Source organism: Camelina sativa, chromosome 2 (genome assembly GCF_000633955.1).
Source record: "Camelina sativa cultivar DH55 chromosome 2, Cs, whole genome shotgun sequence".
Taxonomy (NCBI): Eukaryota; Viridiplantae; Streptophyta; class Magnoliopsida; order Brassicales; family Brassicaceae; genus Camelina; species Camelina sativa.
In genome coordinates, this window is record NC_025686.1 from 4,098,714 (window position 1) to 4,113,361 (window position 14,648).

A 14,648-nucleotide genomic window follows, 5' to 3' on the forward strand; every position below is an offset into this window, starting at 1 on the left:
ATAGTTTTAGTTACAGAAGATATGATATGCTAAAGGTCCAGTAACAATAGGCCCAATACAAACTTTGAGGCTTGATCATTGTTGTAAAATCAAGAAGGTTACTATTGGCTTTATTGCACCGCTTAAACGACACCATTTTTGAATAGCAATTTTCTTTTCGTTGATATCTATATTCACTGAAACAAGACATAAATTGACCAATAGATGTAGATAGAACAGAGAAATTCTACGAAGAAGAAGACGAAAAAAAGTTGATGGTGACATCAAAGCTTCATGCTCAATGGAATCACCCGGCAGGATCTAAGACAAGTGAGACTCAACTCAGTTCACACATTGTTTCATGATTAAATTTACTCTTATTATCTTTTATTTGGTTTTATACATAGATGAATCTACTATGACTGTACTGAAACGTTACTATTGGATAAATGTATGAATTTTCTGATGTTATAGCAACTCATCACTTCGAATTCTCTAATGGATTCGTTTGTTTTTCTTGTTGTTATTGTTAAGGATACACCTTGATACGCAAGCGATATGTTCTTTATTACTCAATATTCCGTATCATGCTGTATATAGAATATTCTGTTTATACTCTTTAGTCTAGAATGTTCTTTCTGTACAACTATATATATCTTTGTAAAGCTATCGTTTATGAATAAGACTCATCTTCTACATGGTATCAGAACAGTAAAAAGATTTCTGAATTTTTTTTTCCATCTCCCCGAGTCCTTCTTTCTTCTTCTCTCTCTCTGTTTCTACTTTTCTCTCTTTCTCTCTGTTTTGCGTTTTCTCCTCCCTTGTCTCCATGTCTAACACCGCTGAAGTCATTGATTCCACCCAAAGCTTTCTTAACATCAACATGAGTAATGTTATTAAGCTTACCTCCCTTAACTACATCACTTGGAGCCTACAGATCCACTCTCTGCTTGATGGGTATGACTTAGCCGGATATGTTGATGGTTCCACTGCTTCTCCGGCTCCGACAATTGTCTCCAATGATGCCACCATTCCGAATCCTGATTTTCTCAAGTGGAAGAGACAGGACAAGTTGATCTACAGTGGTCTTCTCCGCACTCTTCTCGGCAACCTCTTGTTACAACCACCAAAACTGCTGCTGAGATGTGGAGAACCGTTGCTGACATTTTTGCTAAACCCAGCAAGGGTCACATTCAACAGTTACGCCTTCAACTGCAACAATTCTCCAAAGGTGATAAAACGATCGATGAGTATATGCAAGGATTAACCACTCGTTTTGACAAGTTGGCTCTCCTCGGTAAGCCATTTGATCTCGATGAGCAAATAGAGGCAGTTCTCCGTGGTCTTCCTGAAGACTACTGCTCTGTTGTTGATCAGGTTGAAGGTCGTGAGGTCTCTCCCAAACTCACCAAAGTTCATGAAAAACTTCTCCACAAAGAAGCTCAGTTGTTGACCGCTGCTACTGTCGCACCTACCTCTATTCCTCTCACTGCCAATCTCGCCACCTCTCGCTCTCGTACTCATCCACACAAGTCCAATCAGCGTAATCATCAACAATGGAACAATAGGTCATCCAATACCTATTCCTCGCCGCGTCAAGACAATCGCTCTGCTGGTGGTTATCAAGGCAAGTGTCAGCTGTGTGGTATCTTCGGTCATAGTGCCAAACGCTGCCCTCAGCTTCATCAAGTCGCGTCGTCCACGGGTCTTCTTCCCACGCCCTCTCGTCCATGGCAACCTCGTGCCAATCTCGCACTCACTGCTCCACCCTCAACCAATCCATGGCTCCTGGACAGTGGTGCGTCTCATCACATGACTAGTGATGTCCATCACCTTGCGACTCACCAGCCGTATCATGGTGATGACTCTATTCTTATTGGTGATGGTTCCGGTCTCCAGATCTCTCACACTGGTTCACTATCTCTACCCTCTCTATCTCCCTCTCAAAAGCTACTGTTAAATCGAGTTCTTTGTGTTCCTCATATCCACAAAAACTTAATCTCTGTTTATTGGCTATGCAATGATAATAAAGTGTCTGTGGCATTCTTTCCTGCTTCCTTTCAGGTGAAGGATCTGAGCTCGGGGGCCCTGTTACTCCAAGGCAAAACTAGAGACGAGGTTTACGAGTGGCCGGCTTCACCAACAACTCTCTCCGCTTTCTTTGCTTCAACATCCTCAAAACCATCCTTAGTGGACTGGCACCATCGCTTAGGCCACCCTGCTTCACCTATTCTCAAATCTCTAGTCTCTAAATTCTCATTACCTTACTCTGAAACTTCTTCTCAACATTTGTTTTGTTCTGATTGCTCTATTAATAAAAGCCACAAGCTTCCTTTCTCAACCACTTCTATCACATCCACTCGACCCCTTGAGTATATTTTTTCCGATGTCTGGACTTCTCCTATTGTGTCAATAGACAACTACAAATATTATCTAATTCTAATCGATCACTACACTCGCTATACCTGGTTATATCCTCTTAAAACCAAATCCCAAGTTCGTGAAACATTCATCCCCTTCAAAGCCCTCGTGGAAAACAAGTTTGGAACAAGGATTGGCACCTTATATTCAGACAATGGTGGGGAGTTTGTGGCCCTCAAACAGTTTCTGTCAAGCTCGGGTATCTCTCATTTCACCTCACCACCGCACACGCCGGAGCACAATGGACTTTCTGAAAGAAAGCACCGTCACGTGGTTGAAACTGGCCTCTCGCTTCTCACACATGGTGGTCTTCCCAACACTTATTGGCCGTATGCTTTTTCCGCCGCCATCTATCTCATTAATCAGCTTCCAACACCGGTCATTGCCATGGAGTCTCCGTTCCAGCGGTTGTTGGTTCATCTCCGAACTATTCCAAGCTGAGAGTGTTTGGCTGTCTCTGCTTCCCCTGGTTACGACCATACACATCTCATAAGCTTGAGCACAGATCAACTCCATGTGTGTTCTTGGGTTACTCTCTCACCCAGAGTGCCTACCTCTGTCTTCAACCTAGCACTGGCCGTGTTTATGTATCTCGTCACGTTAAATTTGAAGAAACCCGGTTCCCGTTCAAATCAACTCGTGTCTCCTCCCCTGAATCGCCTCTTTCCTCCTCCTCTCCAGCTCCACCTTCTGTTGACGTCATTCCGTTCTCCCTGCCGCCACTCGTCTCGCCGCCGGAGTCTACACCTGGACCGTCGAGCTCCGCTCCTCACCGGAATACATCGCTGGAAATCGATTCCACAGCCACGGTAAGTTCTCCTAACTCACCTAGTGTCATTGCAGAATCCGATAACATCAGGCCCAGCTCATCACGAACTCCAGGCCCAAATCCTAACCCTATTTCACCCCTAGAGCCCAATAACATTTCACCTACTCACTCTGTTCGTAGTCCATCTCCATCATCTCCTTCCTCGACATCTCCTACTCCATCGACCTCTCAATCTCCCTCCCCTGAACCTAATCCAATTATCGTTCCTCCACCACCGATTCAAAATAACCATCCTATGCAGACCAGACGTAAAAACAACATTGTTAAACCAAAATCCAAACTCAACCTTTCCGCTGCATTATCCTCTCCCTATCCCACCGAGCCTCTAACCGTGAACCATGCGATGAAAGACAAGATTTGGAGGGAAGCTATGTCTGGCGAGATTGACGCCTTTGCCCGCAATCAAACCATGTCTCTAGTTCCGCGACCACCAAACCACAATGTAGTCGGCTGTAAGTGGGTTTATAAGAATAAATTTTTACCAACTGGGAAACTTGGCAGGTGCAAAGCTTGGCTTGTTGCCAAGGGATACAACCAACAATACGGTCGTGACTACACCGAGACCTTCAGTCCTGTGATAAAGGCAACAACTCTCCGTTTGGTTCTTGATGTCAATGTGAGCTCTTCCTGGCCGATTCTTCAATTAGATGTCAATAACGCATTTTTACAGGGGACTCTCAATGAGGAAGTCTACATGGAACAACCGCCGGGTTTCGTTGACAGCGACCACCCGTCCTATGTGTGTCACCTTCACAAAGCAATCTATGGACTCAAGCAAGCTCCGCGTGCCTGGTACACAGAATTACGGTCCTGTCTTCTTAGTGATGGGTTTCAAAATTCTCTGGCCNTGAGGGGGCATGTTAAGGATACACCTTGATACGCAAGCGATATGCTCTTTATTACTCAATATTCCGTATCATGTTGTATATAGAATGTTANTCCGACGCGGCAAGACGTTTGTCTATCTCTTAGTATACGTCGACGATATACTCATCACTATTAATGACAATTCCTCCATTCAACGAGTTCTTCACTCCCTTGCTGATCGATTCTCCGCCAAGGATCCAGAGAAGCTTAATTACTTTCTCGGCATTGAAGCTCATCGCACTGCTAAAGGCTTGCATCTTTGTCAGCGCAAGTATATCATCGACTTACTTCAGCGTTACAACATGCTCTATGCCAAACCCGTTGCAACTCCGATGGCCTCTTCTCCGAAGCTTACTCTCAAGTCCGGTTCTCCTCTTCCCGATGGAACTGACTATCGCAGTCTTGTTGGCAGCTTACAATATCTTTCATTTACAAAGCTCGATATCAGCTATGCCGTCAACCGCTTGTCTCAATTTATGCACCGCCCAACTCAAGAACACTGGCAAGCTGCAAAACGGGTACTTCGTTATCTAGCGGGAACAACAACTCATGGTCTTTTCTTTGCTGCCAAGAATAACCTTGCTCTCCATGCTTACTTCGATGCTGATAGGGCAGGCGACAGGGATGACTATGTTTCAACAAACGCCTATATTGTTTACATGGGTACTCATCCTGTCTCCTGGTCCGCAAAGAAGCAGAAAACGGTTGCTCGCTCTTCCACTGAAGCCGAATACAGAGCTATTGCCAATACCTCTGCAGAACTTCGTTGGATTTGTAATCTCTTAACCGAGCTGGGTGTCTATATCCGTGTCATACCGACAGTTTACTGTGATAACGTTGGTGCCACCTTCCTCTGTGCAAACCCCGTTTTTCACTCCCGCATGAAGCACCTTGCTTTAGATTATCATTTTGTTAGAGGCCAGATTCAGCAAGGACAGCTTCGTGTATGTCACGTTAACACCAAGGATCAGCTCGCCGATGCCTTGACAAAGCCACTTACACGTGCACCGTTCATTCACTTACGTCACAAGATTGGAGTGTCTCCCGGCCCTCCATCTTGAGGGGGCATGTTAAGGATACACCTTGATACGCAAGCGATATGCTCTTTATTACTCAATATTCCGTATCATGTTGTATATAGAATGTTATGTTTATACTCTTTAGTCTAGAATGTTCTTTCTGTACAACTATATATATCTTTGTAAAGCTATCGTTTATGAATAAGACTCATCTTCTACAATTATTTGGTGTTAAATAATCAGTTCATTTCAGTTTCTGTTTTGATTCAGTTGATTTTTTTCTCTGTAACCAGTCTATGCCACCATGATTATCTATTTGCATAAAATTCAAACTTTTGAATCTGAGGATGTATAGATGATACAATAATATGCTGCTACCAACTTTGACTCTGTAGGAATTTTGATTGAATAAAAGCTCAACCGAATGAGTTTATTATGCATAGATTCTTATTCGGTTCAGATCGATTTTTGGTTTAGTTACTTCGGTTTAGACCGGTCTGGTTAAAATTGCTCTGTTTTTTTACCAGTTGATTCGAAATTTAATCAAACTAAGGTGTCGACTGGTTCTCCCGCTACCTCCCGCAAACGCTGCGTTTGCGGGTGGTAGCGGTTGCTAGCGATTGGTGCCAATCACACAAACCGCTTCCAATCGCTCCCAGCCGCTCCCAATCGCTCCCAACCACTGAATTCCAAAAGCTGCTTTCCACAAGCGTTTGCGGTTGCGGGCGTTTGCGTTTGGATTTTTTTTTTTTTTTTTGAAAAAACTTGAAACAAATCAATGATAATGAAATATTTTTTATATATACTTTTTACCTAACTATTTTATTCATTAAGGATGGAAANCCCAACTCAAGAACACTGGCAAGCTGCAAAACGGGTACTTCGTTATCTAGCGGGAACAACAATTCATGGTCTTTTCTTTGCTGCCAAGAATAACCTCGCTCTCCATGCTTACTCCGATGCTGATTGGGCAGGCGACAAGGATGACTATGTTTCAACAAACGCTNTTCAAAAAAATCTAAATAAATATAACATTTCATCAGAAATTTAAGAAAAATAAGATTATTTGTGAAATATATAAAAACAAATCACGAGTGACTCTTCTCAATTCTCGCTTGATCATTACTACTGATGCAAATACTGTCCCACATAACTTATTGAGTGTATGAGATTTAAGAAAGAAGATCTACGATCTAAAACATATGNATCAGTTCATTTCAGTTTCTGTTTTGATTCAGTTGATTTTTTTCTCTGTAACCAGTCTATGCCACCATGATTATCTATTTGCATAAAATTCAAACTTTTGAATCTGAGGATGTATAGATGATACAATAATATGCTGCTACCAACTTTGACTCTGTAGGAATTTTGATTGAATAAAAGCTCAACCGAATGAGTTTATTATGCATAGATTCTTATTCGGTTCAGATCGATTTTTGGTTTAGTTACTTCGGTTTAGACCGGTCTGGTTAAAATTGCTCTGTTTTTTTACCAGTTGATTCGAAATTTAATCAAACTAAGGTGTCGACTGGTTCTCCCGCTACCTCCCGCAAACGCTGCGTTTGCGGGTGGTAGCGGTTGCTAGCGATTGGTGCCAATCACACAAACCGCTTCCAATCGCTCCCAGCCGCTCCCAATCGCTCCCAACCACTGAATTCCAAAAGCTGCTTTCCACAAGCGTTTGCGGTTGCGGGCGTTTGCGTTTGGATTTTTTTTTTTTTTTTTGAAAAAACTTGAAACAAATCAATGATAATGAAATATTTTTTATATATACTTTTTACCTAACTATTTTATTCATTAAGGATGGAAAAAAATGAACTACGGATATGATTGAGAATATTAAAAAATAAACAATTGGAAGAAAATAAGATTTCAATTAACAATAACCCGGAAAACTTGATGTAAATTTAATGGCACATCGCAAATAAGTTCAAAAAAATCTAAATAAATATAACATTTCATCAGAAATTTAAGAAAAATAAGATTATTTGTGAAATATATAAAAACAAATCACGAGTGACTCTTCTCAATTCTCGCTTGATCATTACTACTGATGCAAATACTGTCCCACATAACTTATTGAGTGTATGAGATTTAAGAAAGAAGATCTACGATCTAAAACATATGTTAGTCATTTATCAAATTACTTGATTAAAGTTTTGGTAAAAAGTCAAATGCATAAAGTAATAAGTATTTCACAATGAAATTTATTTGTTTTTTAAATAATTATTTTAGTATTTTTAATGAATTTTAATTATAAATCAAGTTTAATAAAGTTTTTGATATTTTAAAACATTTATATAATTATATATCACATTTATTTATGTTCCAACCGCTATTGCACCCGCTGGTCAACCAGTCGTAAACCTCCCGCAAACGCACCAATTTTAAACCGCTAAATCAGTCGTTCAAAACGCTTAATAACGCTTGAAACCGCAATCGCCCGCTTCCGCAATCTCCCGCAACCGCAACCGCAACCGCAGCGTTTGAACCAGTCAAGCCCTAAGTGCATTTTTTGGTAGCTTGAGCAAGTTTTCCTACAGAACCTGAATTGTAAAGTCATTTTGTATTTCTTCAGTTCATTTTTGGGCACCGACGTTTAAATGGGGTATAAGCATTGCCAACATTGCAGACTTTCGGAAACCTCCAGAGACACTTTCATACCCTCAACAACTTGGTATTGATACTCTTGACAAATCTCCTAATATAAATGCTTCATATCGTTTTCATTGTGTCGCCATTTCTCAGTCTTCTTACAGTATATTTTTTTTGCTATCTATTGTCATCAGTGATCACAGGAACTGGACTTATTTGGTCACGTTACAGTACTGTAATCACTCTGGTATGTTTACTGCAACTCATGTTCATGTCATTGTTTATTATTATGATTTTGTTGTAACTTTTGTTTACATAAAAATTAGAATCTCTTTAGTGTTAGTCTTGGTATGGCGGCTGACAGGCATATACCAACTTACTCGTAAAATAAAGTAAGATCTAGAGAACATTACTCTCTATACTTGCATGAGATACGCGTTGAAGTGCTTTTGTTTCAAACTTCACTATTGCTTTTTTTGTCTCTGTTTTGACATTGATATATGTATTGTTTGCAGGCATTATTATGCATCTGAAGCAGATCCTATTGTTGCAAAAGAATGATGAAGACACCCAAATCTGTTTGGGGTTATAGATTGTTTATTGCAGTTAGAAATTGAAATGTTAGTGTGACTACTATGATAGTATTACTTTTCCACACTTTTCAACCTAAATGGTAACAATAAGGTCCATCTCTAAAAATGTATGCTTATAGTTGGACCGGAAAAGTTTTATTCATATTTTTGCAGTCTGAACCACTGTAATAACTTCGAATTTACAAACACTAGAGCGTCTTGGAGAGTCAAACAGTGATTTAAAGTGATCATCAGACTCGTGTTTCTCTCCCTGAGACAGATTCAAACGTAGAACGAGCTTCTTGAGTGATGTCGCATTGTCTAGAAAGTATCTAACCAGTTTCTTCTCTGTTTCTTTCTCCGTTATTGGGCTTTCCATTTCAACAGACTCAAGGGACGATACCAAACAAAAAGACAGCACAGTCGAAAGCTTTTTTTCCACTCTATAACCATCTTTAACTAATTCCTGCAAACACCAATCAAGAAAAATGAGCAGATGACCAAAAAAAAAAAAAACACATTTCTTAATTAGTAAGAACTTGTAAAGTGTAAACTAAAGCAAGTCATTACCAAGTTCAAGTGTTTCAGATTCGGGCAGCTCTCCAGTACGATTGGCAATACCACCAAAGAGGCGTTTACGAACATTGAAGCACGCAGACGGGTCAAGTTACGAGATTTGGGTAATGGGTTAATGTGCTGGAAACAATAGATCAACTGTGACCAAAGAGAAAAAGTCATACAACATTCGTAACATTGGTAATGGAAACGCTTAAGAGTTTACTATCATCAACTTTGATCTACGTACATGAAGAGTCTTCCGTGAGATGGTCATAACTTTAACGGCTGTAAAATTGCTCAGAAGATTATAGATAACATTTCTTTGCGATAATTTATGAGCCATTTCCTCAAAGTCGACATCAATGTCAACCTTGACAGAATCACTCATACTGATAATCTTGAAGAATCTTTTGAAGTTGTTATCTATGTGAGTCAGATACTCAAGCCTCGGAGTATCAATCTCAACAACTACATTCCTAGGAATTTTAACACCTTTCAAGTACATGATCTTGAGACAGGGTAAGGAAAGAGACTCAAACTCAGTCAGCCTTGTAGAATAGAGCTTTAAGCATACCAAATTCTCACAAACAGATTGGTTTAATGGAATCTTGATGCTCCGATATCCAAACTTACTATCAACTTGGAGATGTTGAATCTTACACTTGATCACTCTAACGAGACAGGGCTCATAAATAGAGACTTTATTTCCAGTGACTAGCTTGAATTCACGCAAGTAGAATTCGCTCTGGAAACTCAGAAACTTGTTGATGAAACCCACACATGCCTTGGATTTTGGGAAATCAAAGTTGTCTACGTCTAAAACCGGAACCCATTTCCAGAGATTTCTCCACCTAGAGGACAAAACACTTGTCCAAACAGCTTCCTCAGTTGTAAGAAAGCTAAGTATATGACATATCAAGGGTTCAGGTAATAAGCTTATCCTATCTTCCCCCCCTATGCTATCACATACTTTTTTCTCTCCACGTGCCAGTTCAAGTAAACTAATTGTGGATTTCACCCTGAAATTAGTTAAGAAGAAAAAAAACTGATACAATTATTACAAATTCAGGAATAGAGATACACAAGATTGAGAAAGTAAAAAACTGGAAAAGATTAATAGAGAGAGAACTTAATTACGTCCTTATCGATGTTTTCAAAACCGACAAGCTCATGAGATCATTATCCATTTAACTTATCTCAAGTTCTTCGTGCTATATCCAGTAATCAATCTGGCTCCGTTTAGGGTTAAGTTGTAAAGAGTGCGACACACGTTATTAGGTTTTCGCTATGAATGTATCAAGAACAACAACAACAACAAGAGCAAAGCTTATATATACAGTTAAAACCCTATAGTTTTAGTTACAGAAGATATGATATGCTAAAGGTCCAGTAACAATAGGCCCAATACAAACTTTGAGGCTTGATCATTGTTGTAAAATCAAGAAGCTTACTATTGGCTTTATTGCACCGCTTTAACGACACCGTTTCGTGTAGCATTTTCTTTTCGTTGATATCTATGTTCACTGAAACAAGACATAATGGACCAATAGATTTAGATAGAACAGAGAAACTCCAAGAAGAAGAAGACGAAAAAAAACGTTGATGGTTACATCGAAGCTTCAAGCTCTATGGAATCACCCGGCAGGACCTAAGACAAGTGAGACTCAACTCAGTTTCAGTTCACACATTGTTTCATGATTACTTAATTTACTCTTATTATCTTTTATTTGGTTTTCTCCATATATGAATCTACTCAGACTGTACTGAAACGTTACTATTGGATAAATGTATGAATTTTCTGATGTTATAGCAACTCATCACTTCAAATTCTCTAATGGATTCGTTTATTTTTCTTGTTGTTATTTGTGTTAATTAGTTCATTTCTGGGCTCCAACGTTTAAATGGGGTATAAGCATTGCTAACATCGCAGATTTCCAGAAACCTCCAGAAAACATTTCATACCTTCAGCAAATTGGTATATTTACTTACTACTCTTTGGTGTTACAATATCTCTCGAGTTAATCTTCTTTTTCTTCTTCTTAATTATTACATTTTTTTTTTTGTTTTGTTATAATTTTATCTAAAATTGGTGTATTTAGCTGTGACATGTACGGGAATGATATGGTGTCGTTGCAGCACTGTGATTACTCCTGTAAGTTTCGTTTTCTTCTTCTTTAGTAGTCCCTTTTTGAGTTTTGTAATGATTTTGTCATTTTGTGATTAGATTATAATATTGGTTAGTATATCTCAATTTATTAAATTTTTGGTTGACTCTTTGACTTTTGTTTTACAGAAAAACTGGAACCTGTTTGGTGTTAATGTTGCTATGGCAGCCACTGGGATTTATCAACTTACTCGTAAAATAAAGTGAGTTCATAGACAACTTTTACTTTTTGCTTTTGCGTTTTACAATTTACATGAGACGTACAACAGGTTAACAAAACTAGCGGTTTATAGTAAACTTGGGTTTCAATGATTTATATCTTTGACAAATGGTTTGTTTATATATAGGTATGATTACGTTGTATCCGAAGCGGAGACTACTGCTGTTGAAAAGGTTTCTTCATAAATCTTGTAACTGGGACATCTCTCTTGTATCATCATACTGTATTATATTATATGCCAATTGCCAAATGTTACATTCTCACATGTGACATGCTTGATAAATAAATCCCGAGGTTAGTTTCAAATGTAAGTAAACTATATGACAGGACAGGACTATTGTTGAGGATTATTTGTTGATTGTTCAGTTTCAAAAAGGTTTCTATTGTTTCAAACGCTAACTTTTGCGTTTGCCTTTGCTTTTACATATGTGGTAAAATAGAGTAAATCACACACTTTTGGTTAATTAAGACAATAATCTCACTTTGGATGCTTTTAAGATAGAAGAAGCGTATAGACTTTGATAAATTTATCAGCCACTCGGCCCACTCTTGTTTTATAATGTAAATTTCTTAGTCTTACACCATTGTACCCAAATAACTTAGCGTGGTTGGCAACAAAGATACTTTCTGTCACTAATGTTGGGAAAAACGTCTTTTTCATACCTGGACAATTACACTATGTTGAATTCATACATTGGACTATCGACTGTGCTAAAACATACATGTAGTTTTAAAATATATGAATTTCATACCTAAACTTTCGATTTTGTGCCTAAATATACAAAAACGTGTTTAATGTGTAACTCTGTTAATTTTTCGGTTAAGTAAATCTGACGTGGAATCCACGTGTAGAGATAGTAAAACGACGTCGTTTTACATTTAGTTGAGAAATTAAAATTAAACCAAAATGTCTAAGTCTAGACTTGAACTCCAGACCTTTAGCATTCAAACCAACAAGTTTAAGACCAACTGAGCTACCAAACCTTTTCTTAAGCTTACAAACGTATTATATATATATATATATATATATATATAGAATAAATAACAGTTCCAAACAAACAGAGAAATCTCCAAAAAAATATCTTTGGTGAAGAAAAAACAGTCGCCGGAAAAGGGTTGCCACCAAAGCTTCGCCGTAAACAAAATCAGATTGTTAACAAATTTCAATTTCTTCTCTCTCCCTCAATTTCAATTCCTTGGTTTACTGTTTCCTTTAACAACCCAAAGATCTCAGATTGTTAACAAATTAAGAATTTTGAGCAGTTTGTATCAGTCATGGCTTCTCTTACCAACAAAAATTCCTCCTCTTCTCCTCCAATCCCTAACAGACCAAACCCTAATCCCAGAAACTCAGAAGCCGGTGACCTGTTACGGCGGAGCTTTGGTGGCAATTCCGGCGGGAGTAATAACTACGAGTCGTTTGACGAAGGTATGGAAGAGAAACCCGACCAAACCTTACACTCTCGGACCCAAGATTTTTTTGGGATTTCTCAGGTTGTTCGGAGTTATTATGTTATCATATATATATTTGTTTGTTTGCAGAACAAAATCTTCAGTAGCTCAAATGGTATTAAACCGCTGGTTTGTATGGTAAAGGTTACGGGTTCGAGACTAGGGTAAGTTGTTTTGGTTCAATTTTAATTTCTCAACTAAATGTATCTGTACACGTTGGATTCCACGTCAGATGGATGTAACGGAAAAATTAACAGAATTACACATTAAACACGTTTTTGTATATTTAGGCACAAAATCGAAAGTTTAGGTATGAAATTCAAAGTTTAGGTATGAAATTCAAATACTTTAAAACTACATGTATGTTTTAGCACAGTCGATAGTCCGATGTATGAATTCAACATAGTGTAATTGTCCAGGTATGAAAAAGACAATTACACTAAAATGTGTACTAATTAATGACTAATATGTACACTAGGTAGTAACCCGTGCTATAGCACGGGACAAAATTTTTTCATATAAATTTTAAATTCGTAAATGAGTAAAATTATATTAACACGGGTGCTATAGTACATGTGCGTACACGGATGCTATAGTATTTTCATTTAAATTAAACATAAACGTATTTACTCTGGAACTGGAAACACGTCCAGTTCCGTTCCATCTCCTCACTTCCCAACTCATCACCTCTCATCCAGTCTCATCTCGTATTGTCTCATCCATTCTCGTCTCATCCCGTCTCGTTCCGTATCCATCATAATATTATGTCTTATGTTCATTCTCTTTTAAATAATTACTCGTTAAACAATATTTACTAAAAGAGATTGGGTAAGAATTTAGATGGGATACATGAGTTCTCTGTTGATTTTTTGTATTTAGTTAGTTGAAATTATCCAAAAAATTATAATTTTCAAAAATATTTTCAAAAATATCAAAATTTTTAAAGTTCTCGTTCCAAAGTCGTTAATTACCTGTCGTATAGTAAATCCTTATCCAAATTAGTGAAAGCTTGATACTTGAATTCATCTATCTATATTTTTTATTTTGTACTTTAATCTAAATTTTATGTCCTTTTTTTAAAAAAAAACTATTCAATATATTATTTTTTATTATTCGAATTTACCCGTTTCAGTTTACATATACTCTTTCTCGTCTTAATACCATAAATAAATTGGAATTTTCTCAAAATTTTAATTTATCTAAATTAGTGGAAACACTATAGATAAATTCTTGTAAATCCTTATCTAAATTAGTGGAAACTTGACAATTGAATTTATCTACCTATATTTTCTGATTTGTACTTTTATTTAAAATTTATGTCTCTCTTTTTTTTTTAAAAAGAAATGATCAATATATTGTTTTTCAATATTTGAATTACCCGTTTCAGTTTACTTATACTATTTCAGTATATGTACTTAATTAGTAAAATAAATTACTTAAAAACACTGATAAAACATATATTCAATCAAATAATAAACATTTTTAGGTTGTAAAATTTTAATTATATAATATTAATATATTCCATAAAAATTAGGTTGCCACTCTTTTATGGTTTTTTGTCAATATTTTGGTGTATATGTAGAATACTGCAACCCGTAGCTAATATACATCTTTTTTGCAATCCATCTATAATAATCAAGCACAATCCGTATTTGTTAAAAATGTTAAAGTAATTTTATTACGGGGTGTTAAATCTCGTTCCGTCGCATCCCATTCTGTCTCGTCCCGATCTATCCTGTTAGAAATTTTATGTCCCATAACCATTTCCTTTTAAAGAATTACTCATATAATAATGTTATTAATAAATTTTTGCTGAGAAATTTAGACAAAAAACATGATTCTCCATTTGAATGTGTAATATACATATATATATAGTTATAATTTCATTTAGGCTGATTTTTTTTTAAATATGGTTTAGAAGAATTTTATTTTAAGTTGTGAAAATTATTGACCATGGATCCATACATACATA

At 37.3% G+C, this 14,648-nt stretch overlaps 2 protein-coding genes and 1 pseudogene across 2 annotated transcripts; 2 read left to right on the top strand and 1 right to left on the bottom strand.

The window, feature by feature from the left end:
• On the top strand, positions 255-8,362 carry LOC104717309 (annotated as a pseudogene).
• LOC104748241 (F-box/FBD/LRR-repeat protein At5g18770-like) lies at positions 8,443-10,027 on the bottom strand. The gene is made up of 4 exons (XM_010469916.1): positions 9,978-10,027; positions 9,088-9,691; positions 8,853-8,996; positions 8,443-8,748 (listed from the first exon to the last, which is right to left on the bottom strand). Exons 1-4 carry the CDS (start codon positions 10,025-10,027, stop codon positions 8,443-8,445), a joined length of 1,104 nt encoding a protein of 367 aa, XP_010468218.1.
• LOC104717318 (mitochondrial pyruvate carrier 2-like) lies at positions 10,363-11,607 on the top strand. Its single transcript, XM_010434869.2, has 5 exons — positions 10,363-10,497; positions 10,717-10,815; positions 10,940-10,992; positions 11,134-11,207; positions 11,352-11,607. The coding sequence occupies exons 1-5, from the start codon at positions 10,443-10,445 to the stop codon at positions 11,407-11,409; spliced, it is 339 nt and encodes a 112-aa protein (XP_010433171.1). The 5' UTR covers positions 10,363-10,442; the 3' UTR covers positions 11,410-11,607.

Coding starts and splice junctions, on each gene's coding strand:
- LOC104748241 (XM_010469916.1), bottom strand. CDS start 10,027: ATGGATAATGATCTCATGAGCTTGTCGGTTTTGAAAACATCGATAAGG. Junction 9,692..9,977: donor TTGAAAACATCGATAAGGAC/GTAATTAAGTTC, acceptor TTTGTCCTCTAG/GTGGAGAAATCTCTGGAAAT. Junction 8,749..8,852: donor ATCTGAAACACTTGAACTTG/GTAATGACTTGC, acceptor TGGTGTTTGCAG/GAATTAGTTAAAGATGGTTA.
- LOC104717318 (XM_010434869.2), top strand. CDS start 10,443: ATGGTTACATCGAAGCTTCAAGCTCTATGGAATCACCCGGCAGGACCT. Junction 10,993..11,133: donor GCAGCACTGTGATTACTCCT/GTAAGTTTCGTT, acceptor TTTGTTTTACAG/AAAAACTGGAACCTGTTTGG. Junction 11,208..11,351: donor CAACTTACTCGTAAAATAAA/GTGAGTTCATAG, acceptor GTTTATATATAG/GTATGATTACGTTGTATCCG.